Source organism: Suncus etruscus, chromosome 15, assembly GCF_024139225.1.
Source record: "Suncus etruscus isolate mSunEtr1 chromosome 15, mSunEtr1.pri.cur, whole genome shotgun sequence".
Classification (NCBI taxonomy): Eukaryota; Metazoa; Chordata; class Mammalia; order Eulipotyphla; family Soricidae; genus Suncus; species Suncus etruscus.
Window position 1 is genome coordinate 16,616,081 of NC_064862.1, and position 23,866 is coordinate 16,639,946.

Here is a 23,866-nt window from a genome sequence, read left to right on the forward strand (position 1 = left end):
TGTGTGTGTGTGTGTGTGTGTGTGTGTGTGTGTGTGTGTGTGTGTGTCAGAGCCGGGTTTTCCTTTCCACCCTCTCTCTCCCATGCAAGTTGCTGGGTCTGAAGCAGACACCTAGCCCCGGAGCGTGTCTCCTTTGGCAGCCTTTTCTTTTTCTTTTTCCTTTCCATCCCAGCAACACCCTCCCTGCCTGCCGAGGCCACCAAGGAGGCCACTGTTGGAATCGAGGGAGCTTCAGCAACCTGCACGGCCCTCTCTTAGCCTCGCCTCGCCTCCCTGGAGGAAGGAGGCGGATTTCCTTTCCTGGTCCCCAAGTGGCATCCTCTAGCCCGGTCAGTCCCCATACTGTGGGTCGGTCTCCCTCTGCTTTGCAAAAGCGAAAAATTCAAGCAAAGTCGACCACAATCCCACTGCCACCATCGGCCAGCGGCAGTATGCAGGTGTGTGTGTGTGTGTGTGTGTGTGTGTGTGTGTGTTACTACTCATCAAGAGGTGACAACGCATGCCCAACACACACACACACACACACACACACACACACACACTAGCACCTTCTTTAGTGACCATTTGCTAGGATGATTTTTCTTTTTTTCCCACCCCGTGGCTAGTGCACATTTCCCCAATTCCAGCTGCAAGGAGGGAGCGCCAGCTGCCAAGCAGAGAGAGAGAGAGAGAGAGAGAGAGAGAGAGAGAGAGAGAGAGAGAGAGAGAGAGAGAGAGAGAGAGAGAGAGAGAGAGACAGAGAGAGAGAGAGAGAGAGAGAGACAGAGAGAGAGAGACAGAGACAGAGACTGAGAGACAGAAAGACTGAGACAGCCAGAGATTGAGAGAGGGAAAGAGGTTGAGAGAGAGAGATCGGGAGGTTGATATATATATATATATATATATATATATAGAGAGAGAGAGAGAGAGAGAGAGAGAGAGAGAGAGAGAGAAGAGAGGAGAGGAGAGGAGAGGGAGAAGAGGAGGAGAGAGATTGAGAGACACAGAGACAGAGAGACTGAGAGAGGTTCAGAGATTGAGGGAGAGAGAGACAGAGAAACAGAGGGACTGAGACAGACAGAAATTGGAGAGGGAAAGGCAGGTTGAGAGAGATGGGAGGTTGAGAGATTGAGACAGAGAGAGAGGAGAGAAAGAAGAGAGAGGGGAGAAGAAGAGGAGAGATTGCGAGAGACAGAGAGAGGTTCAGAGATTGGGAGAGAAACAGAGAGACTGAGACAGGCGGAGATTGAGAGAGATTGCGATTGAGACGGAGGGAGAAGACAGGAGGGAGAGAGACTGTGTGTGTGTCTATGTGTGAGTGAGTGAGCGCAGCGCGCATGCGCACTCCGCGCCGCGGCCCCCGCCCGCTCGCCCGCCCGCCCGCCCGCCCGCCGAGGCCCAGCCGAGGCCCAGCCGCCGCCGCCGCCGCCGCCGCCGCCGCCGCCGCCGCCGCCTCCTCCTGCTCCTGCACAGCCGCGGCGGGCGCTGCTGGACCCCGCGGCTGCCGCTCGCTCCGCTGCCGGCCGGCCTCTGGCGCGCGGCTGCCGCTGGGGGCGGTCGGGGAGCCGCGGGAGGCGCCGCGCGAGGCGCGAGGAGCGGGACCGCGAGCGAGCGAGGCCGAGAGCCGGACGAGCGGCGGAGGCCGGCCCGCCGGGGAGGCGGCTGGGAGCGCTTGGCGTCGCGTCGGGCGCGGGGACGGAGCGGGGCCCGCGCGGGCCATGGGGGCGAGGCGGGGCGGCGGCGGCTTGGCGCGGAGTCCGCCGGCCGCCAGGTGAGGAGACGAGGGAGGCTGCTGCGGGCGGGCGGCGCCGAGCGGAGCCTCCGCCCGACGAGGCCGGGAGACGCGCAGCGGCCGCGGACGGAGGCGCGGGTCCTCGGCTCCGGCTCCGGCTCCGGCTCCTCCGCGCCCCGGCCCTGACAGCCAGCCGGACAGACAGACAGACAGCCGCCCGCCAGCCGCGTCGCTCGGGCTCGGCTCGGGCTTGGGCGCGGCGCGGTGCGGGGCCGCCGCCCGCCCGCCCGACTGACGGACTGACAGACGCACTCCGACCCTCCGCCCGGCCGCGATCGCGCCTGACAGCCGCCGACCCGCCGGCCCGGCGCGCGCGGCCATGCGGAAATTCAACATCCGGAAGGTGCTGGACGGGCTGACGGCCGGCTCGTCGTCGGCGGCGGCGGCCTCGGCGGCGCAGCAGCAGCAGCAGGCGCCGCACCTCGCGCACCCGCCCGGCGCCCGCGAGCCCGACGTGCCCGAGACGCTCCAGGCCGAGCACTTCCAGCTCTGCAAGGTGGGCGCCCGCCGGCCCGAGCGGGCGCGTCGCGGGGCGGGGAGGGGGGGGGGAGAGAGCCGGGTCGGGGTCGCCCTGCCCTGCCCTGCCCTGCCGGGGTGCCGAGGAGCGGCGGTGAAGAACGGGGTGCCTCGCCTCGACTCACCCCACGTTTGGGGCTGAGGTGCTGCTCCTCCTCCCGACCGACGTGGGGATTTGTAGTTTTCATTTCATTGCATTGCATTTTTATTTCATCTCATTTTGCAGCTTGACATCCATCCCTTTCCTCCTTCTCCTCCTCTTTCGATCCTTTTTGGGATCCCCCCTTTTTTCACTTAGCACCGATCATTTCCATTTTTATTTTCCATTTTTCCTCCCCTCCAACCCTGACCCCACCCCCAGGGCGCCCCTCTATGCTGTTGGCATCGCTCTTGTATTCATTGATGCCCCTCGTAGGTAGAGTTGGAATGCATCCTACATCGCCCAAGGAAAGTCTCCTCCAGTCCAAGCCTCTGAAGGGGATTTTGCAGCAAAGAGAATTAAATACCTGGAATGACAGCCTTTCAGAAACTTTATGGAAAGCCCACCCTGGCTGGCACTCCTGTGTGCATTTTTTTTTAAGGCTCAGCACTTTGGCTCTTCTTCAGAGGGAGTTCTGGGAGCCTTGACATATGCCACAGTTAGGTTCGAATTCAAAAAGCTAGCACTGGGATTTTTTTTTTTTCTAAATTTTAATTTTTTCCTATTTAAACGGCAGGGCAGGTGTCATAGCGCCTGGTTTGTGTTTCCCAAAGAATGATGCAGCGAATTGATGATTGTCCAGCTGTTCAGGGAGAAAAACACTCTTAGTATTCACCTGACTTTTCCACCCCAAATACTATGGATTCTTATATATCGGATTTTTTTTTTTTAAAGCGTGCACCTATTTTATTTTCTCATAGCCAGTCTTTTAAGGGTTTTAATAGTAAAAAGCAACGCACACTCTGCACTTATTTTCATCCTGGTACCAATACAAAATGTTGGGTTTAGAACATCTGATCATTTCTTTCCTAAATTCTTGACTAAAATAATACCATGATAGCTTTTCCTTAGAAGTCTTGCATTTGCTACCTGTATAAAGTAATAATGCAGTTATCACTCATTTTTTGGGGGGGTGGGGTGGGGAGGGACAAAGCATGATTTGCAATTTTTTAGTGAAATTATAAAATTTTGGACCACTGCAGACGTATTCATTTGGTCTCGGAGCTATTATTGTGGAAAATTAATAGGACACTTTTTCTTCAGTAGAATGCTGTTGTGGAAAGGAAAGTGTTAATACGAGACTTTTTTTTTTTAATTTTTATTTTATTCTCAACTTGTTAGGTAGATTGCAAGTTTGTTGCCTTTGAAAGCTGTCAGTGCCTGTGAATTTGTTGGTATCCGTTCTAATGGACCCGGGAGTCTTATGCCCCTATTGACTTTCTGTTTTTAAATTTTGCTTGCTGTCCTGGTTGCTGTGATGTCACCACCCATCGCTAGACTGTTCGCCATGGATTTCCCTATCAACCCTCAGCCTTGGCCTTCGATCCTGTACAGAAGATCCTGGCAGTAGGAACACAGACTGGTGCTTTAAGGCTGTATCCTTTCATGGCATCTTTGAACAATTATCAATATATATTCTTCCCAGTAACGCTGTGTTGCCAATGAGTCTCTTTTCCTGTTTAATTTTAAGTACGTGGTCCGAACAAGTCTTGGATTAGGTTAAAAATGATGTGATGTTGCCTCATCCCTGGGTTTTACAGAGCTGCTTCAGGTTTTACGTTTCAGTGATGTTTCTCAGCTCTCAGTTTTTAGTAGTGAAACATGTACCCACAGAAAGGTGTTGAGTTTTGCTCTAGTCACTACTCTTTTCAGGAAGCTAGAAGTTTCTAAAGGAACATCCTTAAGAGTCAGAATGGAATGTTACTGGATGAGGTTTAAGCATGGTTGCACTGAGCTCCTCGTAGTGTTTTAAGGAATATTTTTTCATGGTAGATGATGGATTTGTCATCGATTTATTTAGGTGAATTGGACTTTGAATTTAACTTTGGTTATTTCTGTCATTCCTCTAGAAAATCATACGCAAACTACAGATGCCATTGGTTAATTTCACATAAATGTGTGGGAGTATTGTTATTTCTAGAAGTTTTAGAACTTTTTGTTAATATATTGCAAATGAATATCTATGTGTGTATATATATATGGTTAGGTTACCTTTGTATACTCTTAGTGTAGTAAAATTATCTTTCCTTTTATGCGTGAACTAGTTTTGTAATATTTTTTTAAATTACTGTGTCATTCAATTTTATTTCTTTGGTTGAAAAGTAGAAACTACGTATTCTTTTGATCTAGTTATCATGAAAAATCGTGTTTGCTTTTATTTTGACATTGATATAACTAACCATGATATTTAACTATTTTGAGCTAGTGTTAGTAATAAAGAGAAAAAAAAGATGATCTCACAGGCATTATTATTGTCAAAAAAAGAAAAAGAAAAATGACAAAATGAGAGAGGTTTCCATTTTAGACTTACCTGACTCCTGAGAAGAGGGAGGGGAAAAGAATTTGTGCGAAGACATGTGCCTTGCCTTTTCCTGGTAATCTTTGAAAAATCTTTTCAAAGAGTTACTATATAGTCTCAAGACATGCCTCCAGTTGCATTTGTGAATTAGTGTGCTATTTTCATATCGCTAATAAAGATTTTCAGCTGGGTCATTGAACTTTACTAAGAGAAATCTCCCATTGCTTGTAAATTTAAGTAGTGTACTCTTAGCTCTAATGGTAAAATCTGAACAGGCTCAGTCTTAAGTCTTAGAAATTCCAAGGCAGTATTTGTAAAGGGCTTTTGAGAGAAATATTCTTAGGCTTCAGTTGCTGAGAAATTTTTACTCTTAAGCTTCATGATCAATCCTTTCTACATTAGGGTTCCTGCTCTAACCTTGTGGAGACAGGAGGAAGGTTAATCTCCTTAGAGTGGGTGCCCTGTAGTCAAGGAAACTGGTGGGTGACAAGAGTTGTTCATTGCTGCATCTAGTTGTGTTGTTTGGAATCCATAGTTTTTATCCCATCAAGAGAATTTTAAACACTTGATTAAAAATGAAAGTTGAATTGCCTTATAATATTTTGCTTTTTAAATTGCTTCACCCCCAACTCCCTTCTTATTTGGTCTTGTTTTTTCAATATAGTCTCAATTTTTCTCACGGGGAATAACTTTTTTCACCTTCTTTTAACCACTGATCTAATATAATTGTGAGGACCACCAGAAAGTTTCATTCTATAAAACCAAATATGTATTTCAAGCAGTACTTTTAACTCAGTGCATTTGTTAATTAACCCCTTGACACAAAAGGGAGGGCTAAAGGTTAAGCTTAATACCTGCTGCCCAATGAAATCTGTAATTAGGTGTCCAAAATGATCAGTTTTATGTGATTTTTCCTTTTACATATTTTTATAGTTAAAACCATTTGACTGAAAATGAATATAAGTTGTAGTTTACAATCATACTCTCAGCAAAAAATATCTTTTTAGAAGAAATCAGGAAAAATATTTACTAAATCCTTTTTGCTTTCTTTCTTTATTTTTTTATGAGATTTATATGAAAATGAGAGTGGTAAATTAGTTTGCCTACCATTAATACCACCTAATCATTCCTTTTGTTAAGCTTAAGTAGACTTGCTGGGTTTATGATGGCTCTGCTTTATGGAAAATGACTAAGGTCTTTTTTATTTTTATGTGATTTTCCACGTATTTGAGTTAAGATATGGTTCATTTACTCTGTTCTTTCTTATATTCAACACTATATTCAACATCTAAAATACATATTTTCTACCCTATTTTTCTACCTTATTGTTTGTTACTTTCCAAGTAATCTAAATATTTGGACATCTAAATTTTATAGATTCTAATTTTAGTACTCCATATTGGTTTAACATTTGGACATTTTTTCTATCTAACAATTGGTTTCAAAAGAAAAAGACCAAAAGGTCTGTCTTCATTGTTTTCTCCTGTTAGACTCGTGAAATCTTTCATACATTGATCACAAAGGATGTTTTAGAGCAGAAATACTATCTAGATCCAAAATCCTTTATTTCATTGAACTGCAGAGGACAAAGCAGGCAATCGAAAGGTAGGATTGGACTATTAGAATTCCAAAAAGACTATTTTACTTGACTAACAGGATGACTTAGTAATGTTGGTAGACTATTCTCATCAGTCTGTCTGCTTTGAGGTTACAATAAAACACAGGCAAAAAGAATGAGTAAATTTTATCTGATAAATGATTTTGGATAAGAATTGATGAAAACCTGAATTCTGAAAAAACATTTTGCTAATAGTCAGAGGGAAAAATTTTATGTATGTACTGTAGTAATATAATGCATAGCATTTGGCTTATATCATTAAAATTCTGCCTCAGATTCAATCTTTTTGACTTCTGGTGGGAATAGGAAGATGGATGGGCAAGAGACAAGTGTAATTTTATAGACCAAATTATGTAGTAGTTAACATTATTATGATTTTTGGGCCACAGAGTAAATAGACTCATTTGAGTAATCTGGAGGTCTGACCTATTGGGATAATTTGATTTAACTATTCTCATGGATATGTAAAAGAACAAAAGTCCACTGGGCCACAAGATTGCTCAGTAGGTCTGAATGCAGACTTTGCACCAATAGTTTGCATTTAGGAAGTCAGGAGTCTGTCCCCAGTACTGCATGGTCTCCTGAGACTCACCAGAGGTGACCCCTAAATACTGAGAAGAGAATAATCCCTGAGCACCCTTGGGTATTGACCAGAAATCTGAATAAAAGTTAACTATAGAATAATGTTTCAAGCAAGGGCTGCTGGTTTTATCTGCAGTTGTGACTTACTAGTATAATTTTGAATTGCTTTGTATTGTATTCTAGCTATGGAGTATATTAACTTTTTCATGTTCATTTTAATATAATTTTTATTTTTTGGTTTTGGTGCCACACTTGATGGTTTGGGTGCTCAAACCTGAGTCAGCTACAAGCATCACACACACACACACACACACACACACACACACACACACACACACACACACACACATACACACACACACACACACAGTATTTTTATTGAAACACGATGAGGTCATATTTTGAGGGATGGATATTTCAGGCACAAAGCAGAAAAATGGAGTTTTAAATTTAATGAATTCATTTTTATTAGAATTAGCAAAGAATCTCATTTATCATGTGTTGGACATGTGGAATATTTCGTATAATAGGCAGTCTTTGCTTTGACCGGGCATGGGCAATTTTAGATTGCAGTGTAATGTTGCTGAATGGAGACTTATTTTTTTTTTTTGGCCACACCCAGCGGTGCTCAGGGGTTACTTCTGGCTGTCTGCTCAGAAATAGCTCCTGGCAGGCATGGGGGACCATATGGGACACCGGGATTCGATGAATGGAGACTTATAAGTGAAGGCTGTATCTTGGGGTTCATTTAACTTGCACTTTAGTGTTGCATTAGATGATAAATTGTGCCCTACATTCTGGCCACTGAAGAATGATATGCCCTTGGATTAGTTTTTATTTTTCAAAACAAAGGGCATTTTTATATGATTTCTTCAGGGAAAAATTCTTTGATTCTGAGTAGTTTTCTGTGTATTCTAGGTGAGTACACAAAAGAGATGGAAATGTGAGACTTCTTTTCAGTGTCTCCAGTCCTAATGGATCAGAATGAATGACATCAGCAAAATTAGAGAATTATTAAGCAAGTCAGATCGCAGGTTCCTTGATTTTATTTGATGCCATTTTCGCACATCAGTTGCTGAGACTCAGCTTGTCATGGAAGAAGTGCGAAATTAGCCCAACATAAACTTTTGGTTAAAGAAGAGGAAAGGGAATCATTCTGGTAGTTCTGGTAGAGTTTTTAAGATGCTGACTGGAATAGTGATCCTGGAGAGCTGTGATTTTAACCTACACTTTCTGGGTGGTTTTCAGTGATGAATCTTTGCAGTTATAAGGAAATGCTGATGGGAGAAAGTATAATTTTTAGGATGATTGGCGGGACATGATGTCATGAATGAAAAGAATAGACCAAGAGAAATGTCATGGGGGACTATAATATAAAGAGATAGTAATGTGGATCCAAAATGGGAGTAGCAGAATGGGAGCTGGAGAGAGTAATAACAGACTGAAGAGGATGTATTTTGCATATATTGCATGGAAGCTATTAACAAAGACAAACTAAAATGTTGGAGAGACAGTGATAGAGGTTTGGTGAGTTTGGAATTATATCATCTTTCAATTTGTCATATTGCCATTTTGAGCAGGTAGCCTAGATATTTTAACATGAGAATTGATGCAGTTTTACATCAGTTGTCCTTTTCGATAAATCCTTGGTAGTTTCCTGTATTTTTGATTGAATGATACTTGCTTCAAGTCACTTGATTTTTTTTTCCCTTCACTTACCATTGATTTCATAATTTATCATGGTGGCTATCATTTGGCTTGGATAATCAACACATTGTAGCCTGTGTAATATTTTTGCTCCCTACCCGTTAGGAATGCTAGAGTTCTTTATGCGGTCTGTAAGGCAGCATGAATGTCCTCTCCTCCACTTCTGCATATGTATGTATATATACTTACACACATCCACTCACTCTCCTATTATATGTGTACACAGTTTTCTTCTGTGTACATACACTCTTATGTGTCTACCTACGCATGCTCTCATATACGTGTAAACACACAATTTGTCTACGCACATCCCTTGTTTACTCATATTCTCTTGAATGCACACATACTTATGTACACACACATTCACTTAAACATGTACACACACTTAATATGCATACACACATTTCCTGTGTACATATGTTCTCCCAAATATGTACACACACATATACACACATCTCGCTGTTTTTTCCTGAATCTTCTAGTTGATTCTAGAAGATGTACTTGTACTTAGCCCAAGTTCTTTGCCCATTAAGTAGGAGGATGCTGATATTAATGAAATTAATATCTGAACAAATACAATCACTTGTATGTGTAGCTTTTAAAAAGTTGGATGATGATTTTGGAAACATTCTGTGTATGATCCTCTTATTAAGATGAATGGTAGTTACTAGTATGGCAGTTTCTGGTTCTGATTTTAATGTCCTTTATTTTTTTCCAGAAAATCATAGAGACACCTAGTTTTCAGACAGTATGTAGGGAATCCTTAATTTTATTTCTTTTGGCAGCTGATAGAGTCTTTGAAGAAATAGTGTGTTTAAAATGGTTTTGTTCTTTCTGACTGTACTGTGTAAAATTGCTGTGTAGATGTAATAAAATAGTACATGTGAAGCTTTTATAATTAGTACTTTATAAATAAATGATTACTGATTTTTCACTTGTCAGAGGACATTAGAATGTTTGACTTGATGCTTATTATTTTACAAAAAATATTTTTGGAAAAAAGATTTGGAAGTAGGATTCTTATTCAAAGTAGTTAAATGTGGAACAGTTTAGCTAGAAGTTGCCATCAAAACATTACCTACTTTTCTTCTGTTTTGTTCATAGAAGTCACTGGGAGAATTCTAGTTCTTTGGAATTCTAGATAGAGAAGAGAAAAGGAGATTTGGAATTACTTTTACTTCCTATTCTTTGCTCCTCATTGTGAAGTGAATTTTGTGTGAAAGGAGAGTGTAATATGTTGGTGATAGGTTGTGACTCCTATATAAATGACTGCATTGGGAGGCTCTAGGTATATTTATTTTAAAAACTACAAGGAAAGGGTATCTTTTTGGAAGCCGTTATGTTTATTGGATTTCTTTTCGTAGGGATGCAAGCTGTGATAGAAAAACAAAGGATTTGGGGCCAGAGAGATGGTATGCTTGCCTTGCATGGGGCCTACCTGGTTCAGTCATGGGCATCCCATGGCGCCCAAAGCTCTGCTAGGAGTCATTTCTGAGGCAAAATGAAGGAACGGAAAAGGTTATGTTAATTATTAGGGAACCGCACCTGTTTGATTGGTATTTCTGCTTTTATTAAGGTGGTTTTTTTATTTCTGTTGGATATTTTTTGTCTTTCATCTTCCTTTGTGGTTTAGTTTTCTTTTAAAATTGCCACCTGACTTTTCTGTCCTAAGAAGAAAGGGATTCCATTCCAAGATTTGTGTTTTCAACTTTAGGCTAACTTGCTTCAACCAGCTAAAATTTCTGGGCTTGAATTTCCATTCTTGTAAAATTAGGAAATTGGAATGCATGATTTTCAAGAGTACTTTCAAGTTCTAAGATTTAGAACTTTTTTTTTCTGTGGCAGATTTGGGGATGTTTTGGGTCAGTCCTGTCCAAGGTGATCTGATTGGTTGGTTAGAGTCCCTGTCAAAGGTGATGAAGTGTTGAACTTGTGTGTATTGGTCAACTACATTCAGAACTCAAGTCAATGAATGCAAATGTTAACTTTTATTTATAAAAGGGACCTTCAGAAAGCAGGGGAATAACAACCGTTTTTCATTGTTAAATAGCAGAACTCATATTGAATGCAAAGATTACTGGCAGTTAAGTTACACTATCTAGGTGAACCTGAGATGCCTCATGATATAGAAAATTTGTGATTTTAAAAAATACATAGAATTTTTTTTCATTTCTAGGAGTTAATGATTAGGATGCAAAATGGAAATGAAATAACTTAATTCTCTGCTTAATTACATGCTTTTTTATTGGTTTTTATTATAAGACTTTTTAATATAGGGACAATTTCCCTTGAATTGCAGGCATGTTGAGTTGAATTTTATAACTGCATAAAAAATTTAATAGTGATAATGGGAAATGTACATATAAATACTTGAACTATGGTGCTATCACTGAGTAAAAGATATCCTTTGATGTTTGAGCTTTAACATCATGTACTGAAATGACACATAGTTTACAAGAAGAAAATTAATATTTGTGGTATAAGTTTTGATTTATAGTGTTAAAATGTGAAATCTCTGTCCTAATTTGAAACAATATCATTACCAGAAGATTTACTCAGTATTTTTGGAATTCAAATTGATGAAATGTTTTAAATTTGACCTAAATTATGTGCATCTGTGTAAACATATACAAATTTACATAAAGAGAATAATTTTTTATTATATACTACTTTCAGGTTTGAATGCCTTTGTAGTTTTGGTGTGTGTTTAATGTCCTTGAGTGAACTCTGGACCTTACACATAGGTGATAGGTGCTCTACCATTGAGCTAAATGCCCAGCTCCTATTAAGATAGATTTTATTTCATATATTATTTTTGGTTTGGGACTACCTACACACAGCAGTGCTCAGGACTTAACTCCTGGCTCTACTCAGGGATCACTCCTGGTATGATGGGGGACCATATGGGGTGCCGCGAATCACTTAACATTTAATTTTTTGTATAACCATTTTTGTATGACTAATATCCAGTAAATATTAAATATATAAATTTATATATTGAAATATTATAGTAATGATATTATCTTTTTAAATAAATGGTCTACAGTATATGAGAAAGATATGATAAAGATGACAAGCAGGATTAGTCAGTAGACTCTGCCTTATTAGGAGTCCAGAAACTAAACAGCACTTTGTATATAATTATAAAATAAAAACAGAACAGGACTGGAGCAACTGTAGAGTGATACTACAGTACTATTGTACAGATCATACAAGATAATTTAGGTGCCAGGATCAAATCCACAGTTTGGATATGCAAGCAAGTGTACCATCACTGATTGTGTTCCAGCCCCATATAGGTTCTTAAATGATCAATTTAATCTGTTCTGTGATCATCTGTAGAGAATCTAGAAGACGCTTGTAAAGTACTGAAGAACTAAATCTTCAGCTCATGAATCAGTAGATTTTTTTCCCCAGAGAATTAGAGTAAATTTCTGCATTCTATGATTGAACAGCTCAACTCTGCCTATGTAATAAAAGCCTCCATATACAGTATGTAAATGAAGGGAGTGCATCTGTTTCAGTAAAACTTTATAAAGATAAGCAGTGCCTTACTTTAGTTTTAGACAGTCCCTCTTTTTAACTTAATTGTGGAAGGAATTACTACTGACCTTTTGATAGTCCTTTGGTAAAGCAAATTCTCATATCCGCTTAAAGTTAACCTTTTAGTCATTTTTAGATATTCTCAAATATCTCAGATATGTTCTAGAAAGATAATAAATTCTTAATGGGTTTACATCTGTATATTAAATGTAAGGATCTTAATTTTTTGACTTGTGTATTGTTGAAATTATAGTTAGTAATGGTAGTGATAGTATTGAAGTATTCAGTTTGGCAAGTCTTAATTAAAAACATAGTTAAAACTTGATTTTTAAAAATGTTTTCATCAGTAGTTAGGTAGATCTATTCAGTTACTTTCAAGATTGGCATTACTAGAAGCATGTTATGATTTCTTTGATGCATGCATATTTTGATTAGAAAGTAACTCATTTTTTTTCTTTTTCTTTATTTTGAAAGTAACTCATTTTCATCTGTGGGGAAAAAACTAAAAAATGAAATATTATGAAGCTCTTCTAGAAGCAAAATCAGGTGCACATTTACCTTTCGTAAAGGTAGATCATTTAGCCTGTTCCTTGTTGGAAAGAATATGCAGGGTGCTTTAGTTGGAAATTGAAATATTTCATTTTTGAAAGAATTTTATAGTTGTGTACAACATCATGTTCTTATATATCTGATAGAATAGAAATGCCTTACACACATATGTATATATGTATATGTGCATGTGTGTGTATATACATATATGTCTATTACACGTATACATATATACGTGTAATTTCACTCAGTGAAAAAGGCCATATCGGGCTGAGAGAAGTACAGTATTTTGACCAGCTTTGGTTTCCAGCACAACCTTGAGCATCACAGGTTTATGGATAGTCTTGGTAGCCCAAGAGAGGTACCCTCGTGTGACTCTGGAGTTCCCTAGCATCGCCTGGGGCAGGGGTCTGCAACCTTTAAGACATAAAGAGCCACTTGGACTCCTTTCCAAGGAAAAAAACCAGGGAGCTGCAAAACCATCATGACATTTAAAACAAATATAGCACTGTGTACATTGTTTCTTATCTTAATGCTATATACAGGATCCTGCAGTTAGCTGTCAATCTGAAGGAAAAAAAGAACTTTTTCACTTAACAATGTAAATATATTTGTGCAAATTAATAGCCAATTAAAATATTTAAGTGATGCCACTCCCCTTCCCGCTGCTATAGGCCCTTCTGTCAAAGTTGTGGCAAAGCTTCAAAAGAGCCGCAGGTTGCTGACCCCTGACCCAGGGTATCCTTGGTACTGTATGGCCTGAGCTGCATCTTGTGCTTTGAACTACTGACCTGTCATTGTTGGAGGTCCCACTGGTTAGTACTTTGGAGCCCCCTCTCCACACCAAAATGAGCATTGATATAAAATAACTTAGATTCATTTAAAATGGAGACTGTAAGAGCTTTTGAGCCAAGTAAATAATGGATAGTTTGGTTTTACAATAATCTTTATTTGAAAATTAAGATTTGCTTAACACATATTACTCACAAAACACTGCCTTAGAAATTACACAGTAGTTATTGTGAAGGAGTAAGGTTTTCTTTTTAAAATAGGAGAGGCTTTATAGCTTTCAGTGTTGTTTCCTTTTTAGTAAGTGCAATCTCGAACTTCTGGAAGCCTTTCCTGGTGAGGTTGTCGGTTGGCGAGTGATTAACTCTCCTGCCGTTTCTTGAAAGTGTATAATCTTTTCTTGTATGGCAGCACCTCTTGTTTTTTTTTCCACAGCAGTACTCTGCCAAAGCTGACTATAAATCTAGTGGTATCAGCCACATTGCAGTACTTTCTCCTAAATTGCTTTCCTTTTGTGTGTTTTTTTCTTTATTTTTTCTTTCGAAAAGAAGAAAAAATGTTGGAACAGGCCTTTCATGTATTCAGTCTTTGTGCTTTATTTTATAATTACACATATATATGTGTGTATATATACATACATACACACACATATATATATTTTTTGTTTGTTTGTTTTTGGGGCACACCTGGTGACACTCGGGTTACTCCTGGCTACGTGCTCAGAAATCTCTCTTGGCTTGGGGGACCTTATGGGATGCCAGGGATCAAACCGAGGTCCAATCCTGGCTCAGCCATGTGCAAGGCAAATGTGCTATCACTGCGCTATTGCTCTGGCCCCGATACATATTTTTAAAAAAATTTTACTTTGCCATACTTGAGAAAAGAACTTGGTCAGTACTTATCTGATAATGGATGCTGGGCTTAAAAACTTGTTTAGTTGTAGACATTTTGCTATGTGAGATTGCATTTTTTCCTGTTTTACAGATTTAAGACAATGTTGAGCAAGAATAGTTCATTTAAAAGTATACTTGTATGTATAGACTGATAGATTAGAAGTCATTATAAGGAACTATAATTCTAGGTGTAGTTCCTTTTGACCCCTTCAGAGGTAATCCTAACTGCAAAACTAGAATATTTTCAGCCACCCTAGCTTGTAAATAATGAGGTAATTTTTATTTAGAGTAGTTGCAGAATAAATATCTAAAGGCATATTTCAGCCTACCTAATAAAATGACTAAATATTAATCTAATTGTGGCAATATTTTGTTTAGATTTTTATTTTTTACATTAAGGCAGTTGACTGACAATTTTTCAAATACTATTAGACATTTCTTACAAAATGCTATATCCTTTTTTTAAATATAATTTTATTTTGATCATAGTGGTTTACATGTTGTTGACAATAATATTTTAAATATTTACATAACATCTGGGGGGATTTCCATCACCAAATTGTCCTCCCTACACCTCCGTTTTTGTCCTATCTCCTGTATCCTCTTCCCTCACCCCCAGGGCTGCTAGAATATGTGGTCCCCTATGTACCTATCCTACTACATAGTAGTCTTGCATCTGGTTGGTCTAGGTGTCTCCCTAATTTCCCCCTCTAACTGGGAGGCAAGCCTAAAAATGCTATATCCTTTTAAAGGAAATTTTAAATGTTTAAGAAACATACTTCCATAGTTAATTTTATTATTTTTTTTCTTTTAGTTGCAGAAATAATATACATTCCAGTTCCACTTTCATAGTATACTAGTTGAACATTAGAATTGTGAGTTAGCAAATTTAAGTCTGTCTGCTTTATAATCTCAAACAGGCTAGCTTCATTTCTTAATATATTAATGTTTTAACACACATAGGCTTTTTAATTAATAATTTTTAATTTCATCACCATGAGCTACATAGTAACAGATTTGTTCATGATTGAGTTTCAGCCAGTCAGTGTTCCAACACTTATCTCTTCACCTGTCAGGAATGTCACCATTTACCCTCTTGCCACCCCTCCCCTCATCTGCCTCATACTTTGATTATTTTTATTTTTGGAGCAGTGTTAAATTTCCTATGTTTCATACCCATGTACCTATACAATATATCTTTTCTGTTGTCTGTATTCCCTTAGTGGGCTCATCCATTTGTTAGAATCAATGAGTCAGCAGTGAATCATAATGGTCATACTAAGTCTACAATTTACATTAGGTTTTATCCTTGGTTTTGAAGATAATGCTCTTTAATTCCCAGTGAGATATGTAGAAAAGTTTCCTTTCCTTAAAAGTTCTCCCTATTTTCCCCTAATTATCCCTTTCTCTCAGTGACTCCTGACAACCCCTGATTTTTGTTTCTTTTTTGTTTTCTGGACCAGACCTGAAGTGCTCAGGATCTACTCCTAGCTCTGTGTTCAGGAGTCTCTTCCAGTGGTGCTTGGGGGACCATATACCAAACTGGCCTAACTCAGGCCAGCTACATGTAAGACAAGTGCCTTGTTCCTCGTACTGTCTCTGGCAAATCCCTGATATGTTGCTGCTCAGGCCTCTTGGTGCTGGGAATTACCTGGGTTATTCCAGTGGTTAGGTGTCTCCAGAGCTACACCTGGGGTTCCTCAGGAGACCATCTGATTCTGGGCATTCATTTAGAGTTGGTGACTATGTCAGGCATGCACCTAGCTTTTTCCAGGCCCAGAATTTTGTCTTCTTACTTGTGGAATTTTAGAGTTCTTTATATACTTGCGGTAATATTTTCTCTGATTTGTATTTTGCAGACATTTCCTCCAAATCCATTTCTTTTTTCTCATGTTCTTTATACTGAGCAAAACATTTTAAGTTTTAATGAAGTCCAGGATATCAGCTGTTTGTTTTATGGATCAAGCTTTTGTTGTAGGATCTGTAAACAGAGACATTCTGGTTTCTTTCTGTGTTGACTTTTTTTTGGTATTATTAATATACTTATTTAAGCACCATGATTACAAACATGTTTGTAGTTGTGTTTCAGTCATAAAAAAGAACACCTCCCACTTCACTAGTGCAACCTTCCCACTACCAGTGTCTCCCCCCCCCCCCCATCTCCCTCCTCCTGCATCCCTGACTACTTTGAGACAGGCATTTCTTTCACTCACTACCATCATCATGATAGTTGTTAGTGTAGTTATTTCTCTAATCACACTCACCAATCTTTGTGGTAAGTTTCATATTCTTGGTTTATCCTTCCAAACTTTATCTCTATTACCATACTATCTTTAATTTTTCTTAAATCCCACAGATGAGTGAGTCTATTCTGGGTCTATCTCTCTCCCTCTGACTTATTTCATGCAGTATAATAGATTCCATGTCTTCCCATGTATAGGAAAATTTCATGACCTCATTTTTCCTGACGGCTTCATAGTATTCCATTATGTATATGGACCTCTGTTTCTTTAGCCACACATCTGTTGTTGGGCATCTGGGATGTTTCCAGATTCTGCCTATTATAAATAGAGCTGTAATGAACATAGGCCTGCAGAGGGCATTTTTGTATTGTGTTTTGTATTCCTTGGGGTGGGATAGCTGGATTATAGGGGACCTCAATTTTCAGGGTTTTTTTCTTTTCTTTTCTTTTTTTTTTGAGTCATACCCAGCAGCACTCAGGGGTTACTCCTGGCTCTATGCTCAGAAATCGCCCCTGGCAGGCACAGGGGACCACATGGGATGCCGGGATTCGAACCACTATCCTTCTGCATGAAAGGCAAATGCCTTATCTCTATGCTCTCTCCGGCCAGTTTTTTGAGGAATCTCCATATTGCCTTCCATAAAGGCTGGACTAGACGGCATTCCCACCAGCAGTAAATGAGAGTTCCATTCTTCCCACACAGCACTGATTATTCTTGTTCTTTGTGAATTATGCCATTTCTGTGATGTGTGATGGTACCTTATTATTGTTTTGATTTGCATCTCCCTGATGATTAGTGATGTGTAACATTTTTTTATGTGTTGTTTGGCAATTTGTATTTCTTCTTTGAGAAATTATCTGTTAATTTCTTCTTTCCATTTTTTAATGGAGTTAGATGTTTTCTCTTGTTAAGTTCTGTCAGTATCTGGTATATCTTAGATATTAGCCTCATATCAATGGGTATTGGTTGAATAGTTTCTCCCATGCTGTCTATGGCCTTTGTATTTTAGTCACTAGTTCCATTGAAGTGCAGGTGTTTCTCTACTTAATATAGTCCCATCTCTGCTTCGACTTGTTTGGACAGTGGTATTTCTTCCATTAAGCATCCTTTAGTTTCAGTGTCATGGAGTGATTTACATATGTGTTCTTCTATATACCTTATGGTTGCAGGTCTGATATCATTGTCTTTAATCCATACGTATTTTGTTGACTTTTAATCTGTGTTCTTGTATTTTACTTTCAGTCTGTGCCCCTTTTGGAGTTTGTTTTTGTGAAAAGGGTATAAGTTTTTTTGTCCAGATTCCTTTCTGATAACCTGTTCATAGAGTGAAAATGCTTCTGAACTCCAAGGATTAAATTTTACTTTGTCAGTGAGCTGTGTTTTTGGACTGTGGGCTTTCCTACTGCCTCAGTCCCTCGCTACTACTCTTGATTGAGTGAGACTGGATGACTTGAGTAGGTTTGGGGCTCAGTGTCTTCCATCCCATCATCCCCAGGCTGTTCAGTCTCTACTAGTTCAGGCTCTGTTCTCTCTTCTGAGGACAGAGAAGAATGTTCAGTGTATTTAAAAAGTTTGCTGCCCCTTTTTTCTTGTTGGAAGCAGAATAGTTATTTTTTTCCTATAGCTGCAAGAAAACCTGGTAGAGCTCTTGGAAGTAATGTTACTAAAGCGTAGAGCCTTCCCCCACCCCACCTCAATAATCCCAATCTGTATCATCTTCCCTAGAAATTTCTGACCCTTTCTTATATCTACTTGAACCCTCCTGTAATTCATCACTTATAAATTTTTCCACTTAGACAATCTTTCTTGCTGAGAGGTTTTCTGCTGGTTAGTTTCCTGAGTAAGTTGTAAATCTTTGTTGCAGAGACACATCGGGAAACATAAGACTGTTGGGAACTGATGGGCAGAGTTTCTGACTTATAAGGATGTAAGAAAAGTTCTAGATCTTTAACTTATTCTCTTTTACACTTGTTAAAAAGAAAATGGTAATTTCATAATTTCATTCTTTCTGAACAAGAAACTTGACATCTATTTTTTTTAGGTGTTTTCATGAAGGCTTTATAATTGTTTATTAAGTAAGTGAAGATATGGAAAAATGATACTTCCAAATGATTATTTGACAAAGGCTTTGTATTAATTCATTTATAGCTCATAAAATAAAATATTTTTCATTATATTATATGATGATGATTCACTGAGCTCTCCTTATACATATATTCCTATCAAGTTATAAGAAGCTAGTTCAAGATTGAAGTATTAAATTATTAGAAATTTGGAAAATAAGATCTACAATGAGAAATTAGAGTCATAATTTGATTTAAGAAAAGGAAGTCTGGGGACTTAAAGAGTAATATGTATCAATCTATGAGAAATTATGCTTCTTAATACTTTGAGCTTTCAGTGTTTTCCAGTTTTGTTTTTTTCTTTTTTTTTTGTTAGAATTACTAATGGAGATGGTAAAAAAACAGATAATCTAACAAGAAACAATGAATTGCAGATAGTGCCCAAATAAATATATGCCTGGGTGGATTTCTTTTCCAGAGATTCTGGCTCACTAGAATGAAGACTTCTTTGTGATTGTTTGTTTGTTTTGAAACTCTATTGACATATTGATGCCTGAGAGGGGATACTGGTGTAGTAGGCCAGGCTTGGTAGCAGTATTCTTAGGGGGTTCAGTGGCAGATAAGCATACTCAGTGCTGCTTGTGTGGAGAGGTTGTCATTTTAAAGCAGTCATCAGATTTTAGATCGAATTTGTGATTTTTCCATGAGGAAATTTGCTGGTATTTAACTCTAGCATTGCCTTTTGAGACAGGGTATGAAGCACTTTTGCCTGAATACTATACAAATGCAAAGGAACTAGGTTCTAGGATTAAGTGACATTGTCTCTCTTTACTAGCTATGTATTTCTGGACATGAGTAGAAGCAAAACAAAAAAGACCACATAGTCTGATTAGGAGGTTAGAGTATAGATTTATACATGCAGGTAATCCTCATCTCCATCAGGTTGCTAAAGGTGTTCACAGATGAGACCTTGGATGCATAGGCTGTTTTAACATTTAAGCTGATAACATTATCAGTTTACATATTTTCATATGTTTTTCTGACAGTCTGCCTTAGAAATATATTTTTGATGGGTTGCGTTTTTCTAGAGTAGAATTAAAGTATGCTGTCCTCTTTTTAATTTGTTAACTAATTTTATTCCTCATAACAGGATGGCATAGCAAAGCTCTCAGGTGCTAAGTGATTTCTTGTTTATGTTCACAGAGTCAACATAGTGTTGATCTGATTCTTATGTGAATGCTTTCATCACTCTGTCTTGACCATAGTACGCTGATCTTAAGATTTTCTTGTTGCTTTTGAAAAAATAATCACATTATGATCAATCTTTTCAAGACTTAGGTCTTTAAAACTAAAAATCCTCTACTGACTTATTCACACAGTGGTAGGTAGGCTAATGTTCAGCAATACTTTGAAGGTTTACTACAATACTTTGAGGCATAAATTATCATTTGCTGAAAGTATAAAAGTGTATTTAAAAGAAATGGTAATAGAACTTGGAGGAAATCTTCAGAGTTTGTAATGCATTAAAATGATGCTCATGTGTTTAGTTTTATATTATGGAATAAAAGAACAATTTTCCCTTAAATACTATTCTTGAAGGGGCTGGAGAGATAGCACAGTGGTAGGGCATTTGCCTTGCATGCGGACGACCCGGGACAGACCCGGGTTCGAGTCCGGCATCGCATATGGCTCTCCCAAGCCTGCCAGGAGTGATTTTTGACTCAGAGCCAAGAGTTATCCCTGAGTTAAAAAAAATAAAATAAAATAAAGTATTCTTGTTTTATTATCAGAATATCTATGTTCAAAGAGATTTACACTCACAGACTATTGTCGAATTAAATGTCTATATAGTACTATAGAAAAATTTAACAGTCAAAAGTTTATAAAAAGTATATATCATGCACATTTTTTTTCTTTTTTTTGTATTTTTATTTTGGATTTTGGGTCACACTCGGCAGTGCTCAGGGGTCACTCCTGCAGCCCCATCCCCCCATTCTTCATGTAACCCTACCTGGGAGGGGTCTTGGGGAGGTTACAAAAGGTTTGGCCTGAGGGGCAAAAGGGGATTTGCATGGATGGAGAAGGTAGCAGGAGGAGAGATGGCTGAAAGACAAGTTAGGATGCAGGGCTGAATAAGTATCCAGTGTAAATGGTTATGATAGGCCACACATGTTGGCTAGGGCATGAATAAAGCGGGTATTTCCTTGAACCTGTCTGTGGATTATTTCCTCACCTCTACTTGAACCTGCTGACCCACTGGCTGGAGGGGGTGCACAGACGTGGTCCTGGGCAGGAGGATAAAGGCCTCCATCACCATCCACCACCATCCAAGCCCATCCAAAGGGCCTCTTTATTATTTTATTATTTTATACTACTGAGCTCTACACTCAGAAATCGCTCAGAAATCGCTCCTGGCAAGCTCAGGACCATATGAGATGCCGGTATTCGAACTACTGTCCTTCTGCATGCAAGGCAAATACCCTCTCTCCATGCTATCTCTTCGGCCCCCTATCGTGCACATTTTATCTTTGAACTTTATAAAATATAAATGTATTTCTAAAAAATACATTGGATATCATCATTCTCTAATTGCTTTTTATTTTTTTATATTTCCTATATTATATTTTATATTTTATATTTCCTATATTATATTACACAAACATGACTGGATAAATAAACTAAGGTACATTCTGTACAATGGTATACTATGTAGTTATAAGGAGAAATGAAGTTGTGAAGTTTTCTTAAGCATGGATGGATATGGAGAACATTCTGAGCGAAATGAGTCAGAGATAGGAATGGACATAGAATCATCTCTCTTCTTTGTGGGATATAAAAAAATAGTATGCTAATATTCAAAGAATAGAGACAATGTCCAGGAGGACTAGACATTTTGCTAGGAAATGTGACACAAAGAGTGGGGGAGTACAGTTAGAGCAAAGACTGGGCTGGGCCACTGTGATTAATAGTTGAAAATGATCACTCTTGACAAGAAGTGGGTGCTGAAAGGAGGTAAAGTGATATGTATGGCACCCCTTCCATAACAATATTGCAGACCATGGTGTTTAGGAGGGAATAAGGAGAGAGGGGGAAGAAGGGAGGGAAGGATGGAGGAGGGAGGACTCTGGGACATTGGTGGTGAGAAATGGGTACTGGTTTAGGAATGGGAGTGGAACATTGTATGACTGAAATCATGAACAGCTTTGTAACTATTTCATAGTGATTTAATCAGAATTTTATGTCTTAAAATTAAACAGTGAGGTAGTAACACATTTAAAAAAATTTTTTTATTTGGGATATATACCTGGTGATACTCAGGGGACCATATAGGGTGCTGGGGGATTGAATCCTGATTGGTCACATGACAGGCAAGCATCCAACCTGCTGTTCTATTCTTCCAGCTCTGAATAAGTACATTTTTAGATGTTGAAAGAATGCCAGACTTTCTTTACCTATTTTGGTGGTTGTTGACAGGAATTGATGGACAGATTTTCTGAGAAGATACATAATCTTTTAAAATAAAATAAGAAAATCTTAACAGTTTAACTGAGTATATCTCAGTACTGATATTGTCACATTTTTCATAATGTTATGGTTGTCAAAATATAATAATACTGATAGTGGCAGTAGTGAAAACTTGTCTAGAAGCAAAATATAGGTAGGTTAGTAAATGTAGATAGATTGATACTCTTTACTGATAGTATAGTAGCAATTTCAGAAATGGGAACTATTAATCTGCTTATATACTCACTTATTTATTATATACCTAATAAATGGTTGGATAATTGAATAAGTAGGCTCTCACTATACTGCTTTTTGTTTGTTTGTTTGATTGTTTTTGGGCCACACCCTGTGACGATCCAGGGTTACTCCTGGCTATGCATTCAGAAATTGCTCCTGGCTCAGGTGATGGAACTCAGGTCCATCGTGGGTCATCTGGGTCATCTGCATGCAAGGCAAATGCCCTGCTGCTGTGCTATCACTCTGGCCCCACTATCCTGTATTTTTATTGCATTTCTGAAGTGTGATTCTACTTTTGCATTAGAAGGTATGTGAGACATTGTCTGAGGTTTGTAGAAAGTCTGTTCATTCATTGATTGGATTCATATGTATCCAGTGCCTGTTTTTTTTTTTTTTTTTTTTTTAAATCAAACACTATTCTGGCTCTGAGGGTAACATGAGGTTAATGTTCCTCTTACCCAAAGTCTTAACTTATATTGAAGACTTTCAAATCAGCCACACAGTTCAATGGTCCCTATTGAAGTAAACATGGAAGTATCTATAAAATCTATTATAAATAAGGGGAAAACAAAAGGAATGGTATAGACTTAGTATGGTTATGGTCATGCTGAAGCCCAAATGAACTCATGTTTATGAGAATAATTGAAAAACTTTTCATGTTAAGCTATATTAGTTCTAAAAATTAACAGTAGTTGGTGGAATCAGTGAAATCTAACTGTTCAATTGCTATTCTATCTCTTCATAGGTTTTAGAGCTTTTGAGATTAGGGACTATGGTTTATAACCCCAGCTCTTTTTAAAGTTCTTAATTAAGAAAAAAGGAATGGGGTAAACATAACTAAGAAATGCCATTCAGTTCCTTGCCATTTTTACATCTTAAGACAGGGGTCTCAAACTCAATTTACCTGCGGACCGCAGGAGGCAAAGTCGGGTGATCCTTGAATGCAAAGTCAGTAGTAAGCCTTGAACATTGGGGGGTGTGACCCAAACAACTAAAACAAAATAAAACAAAAAGATTCCTCTAGGGCAGGGCCACAAAATATTGTACGGAGGGCCGTTTGTGGCCCGCGGGCCACTAGCTTGAGACCCCTGTCTTAAGAGCTATAGGACAGGATACACGGAGACAAAGATATTTAATATAGTACTTTATTTTCTCATAATTTCCCCATCAAAGTATGTAAAACATGAATGTAAAATTGTAGATCTGGTTAGAAACTCCTGGTCATGAGGACAGAGTAGGCAGGTGGTTTAATTTTCCAGAATCTAAGGTAGTATGAAGATGATTCTCTACTCTTGTATAGATCTGCAGAGACTCTTGGCTTACTGGTTCTAATAATATTGTGAATTATGTGAC

General features: G+C 38.8%; 1 protein-coding gene across 1 annotated transcript in view; it reads left to right on the forward strand.

Annotated features, from left to right (window-relative positions):
* Positions 1-2,087: 2,087 nt before the first annotated feature.
* The window catches only part of STXBP5 (syntaxin binding protein 5), a 190,851-nt gene continuing 169,072 nt past the window's right edge, over positions 2,088-23,866 (forward strand). Inside the window, exons 1-2 of the mRNA XM_049789323.1 lie at positions 2,088-2,267; positions 3,765-3,862. Of these exons, the coding sequence (XP_049645280.1) occupies positions 2,091-2,267; positions 3,765-3,862 (275 nt within the window). The 5' untranslated portion in view covers positions 2,088-2,090. The remainder of the gene's footprint in view (positions 2,268-3,764; positions 3,863-23,866) is intronic.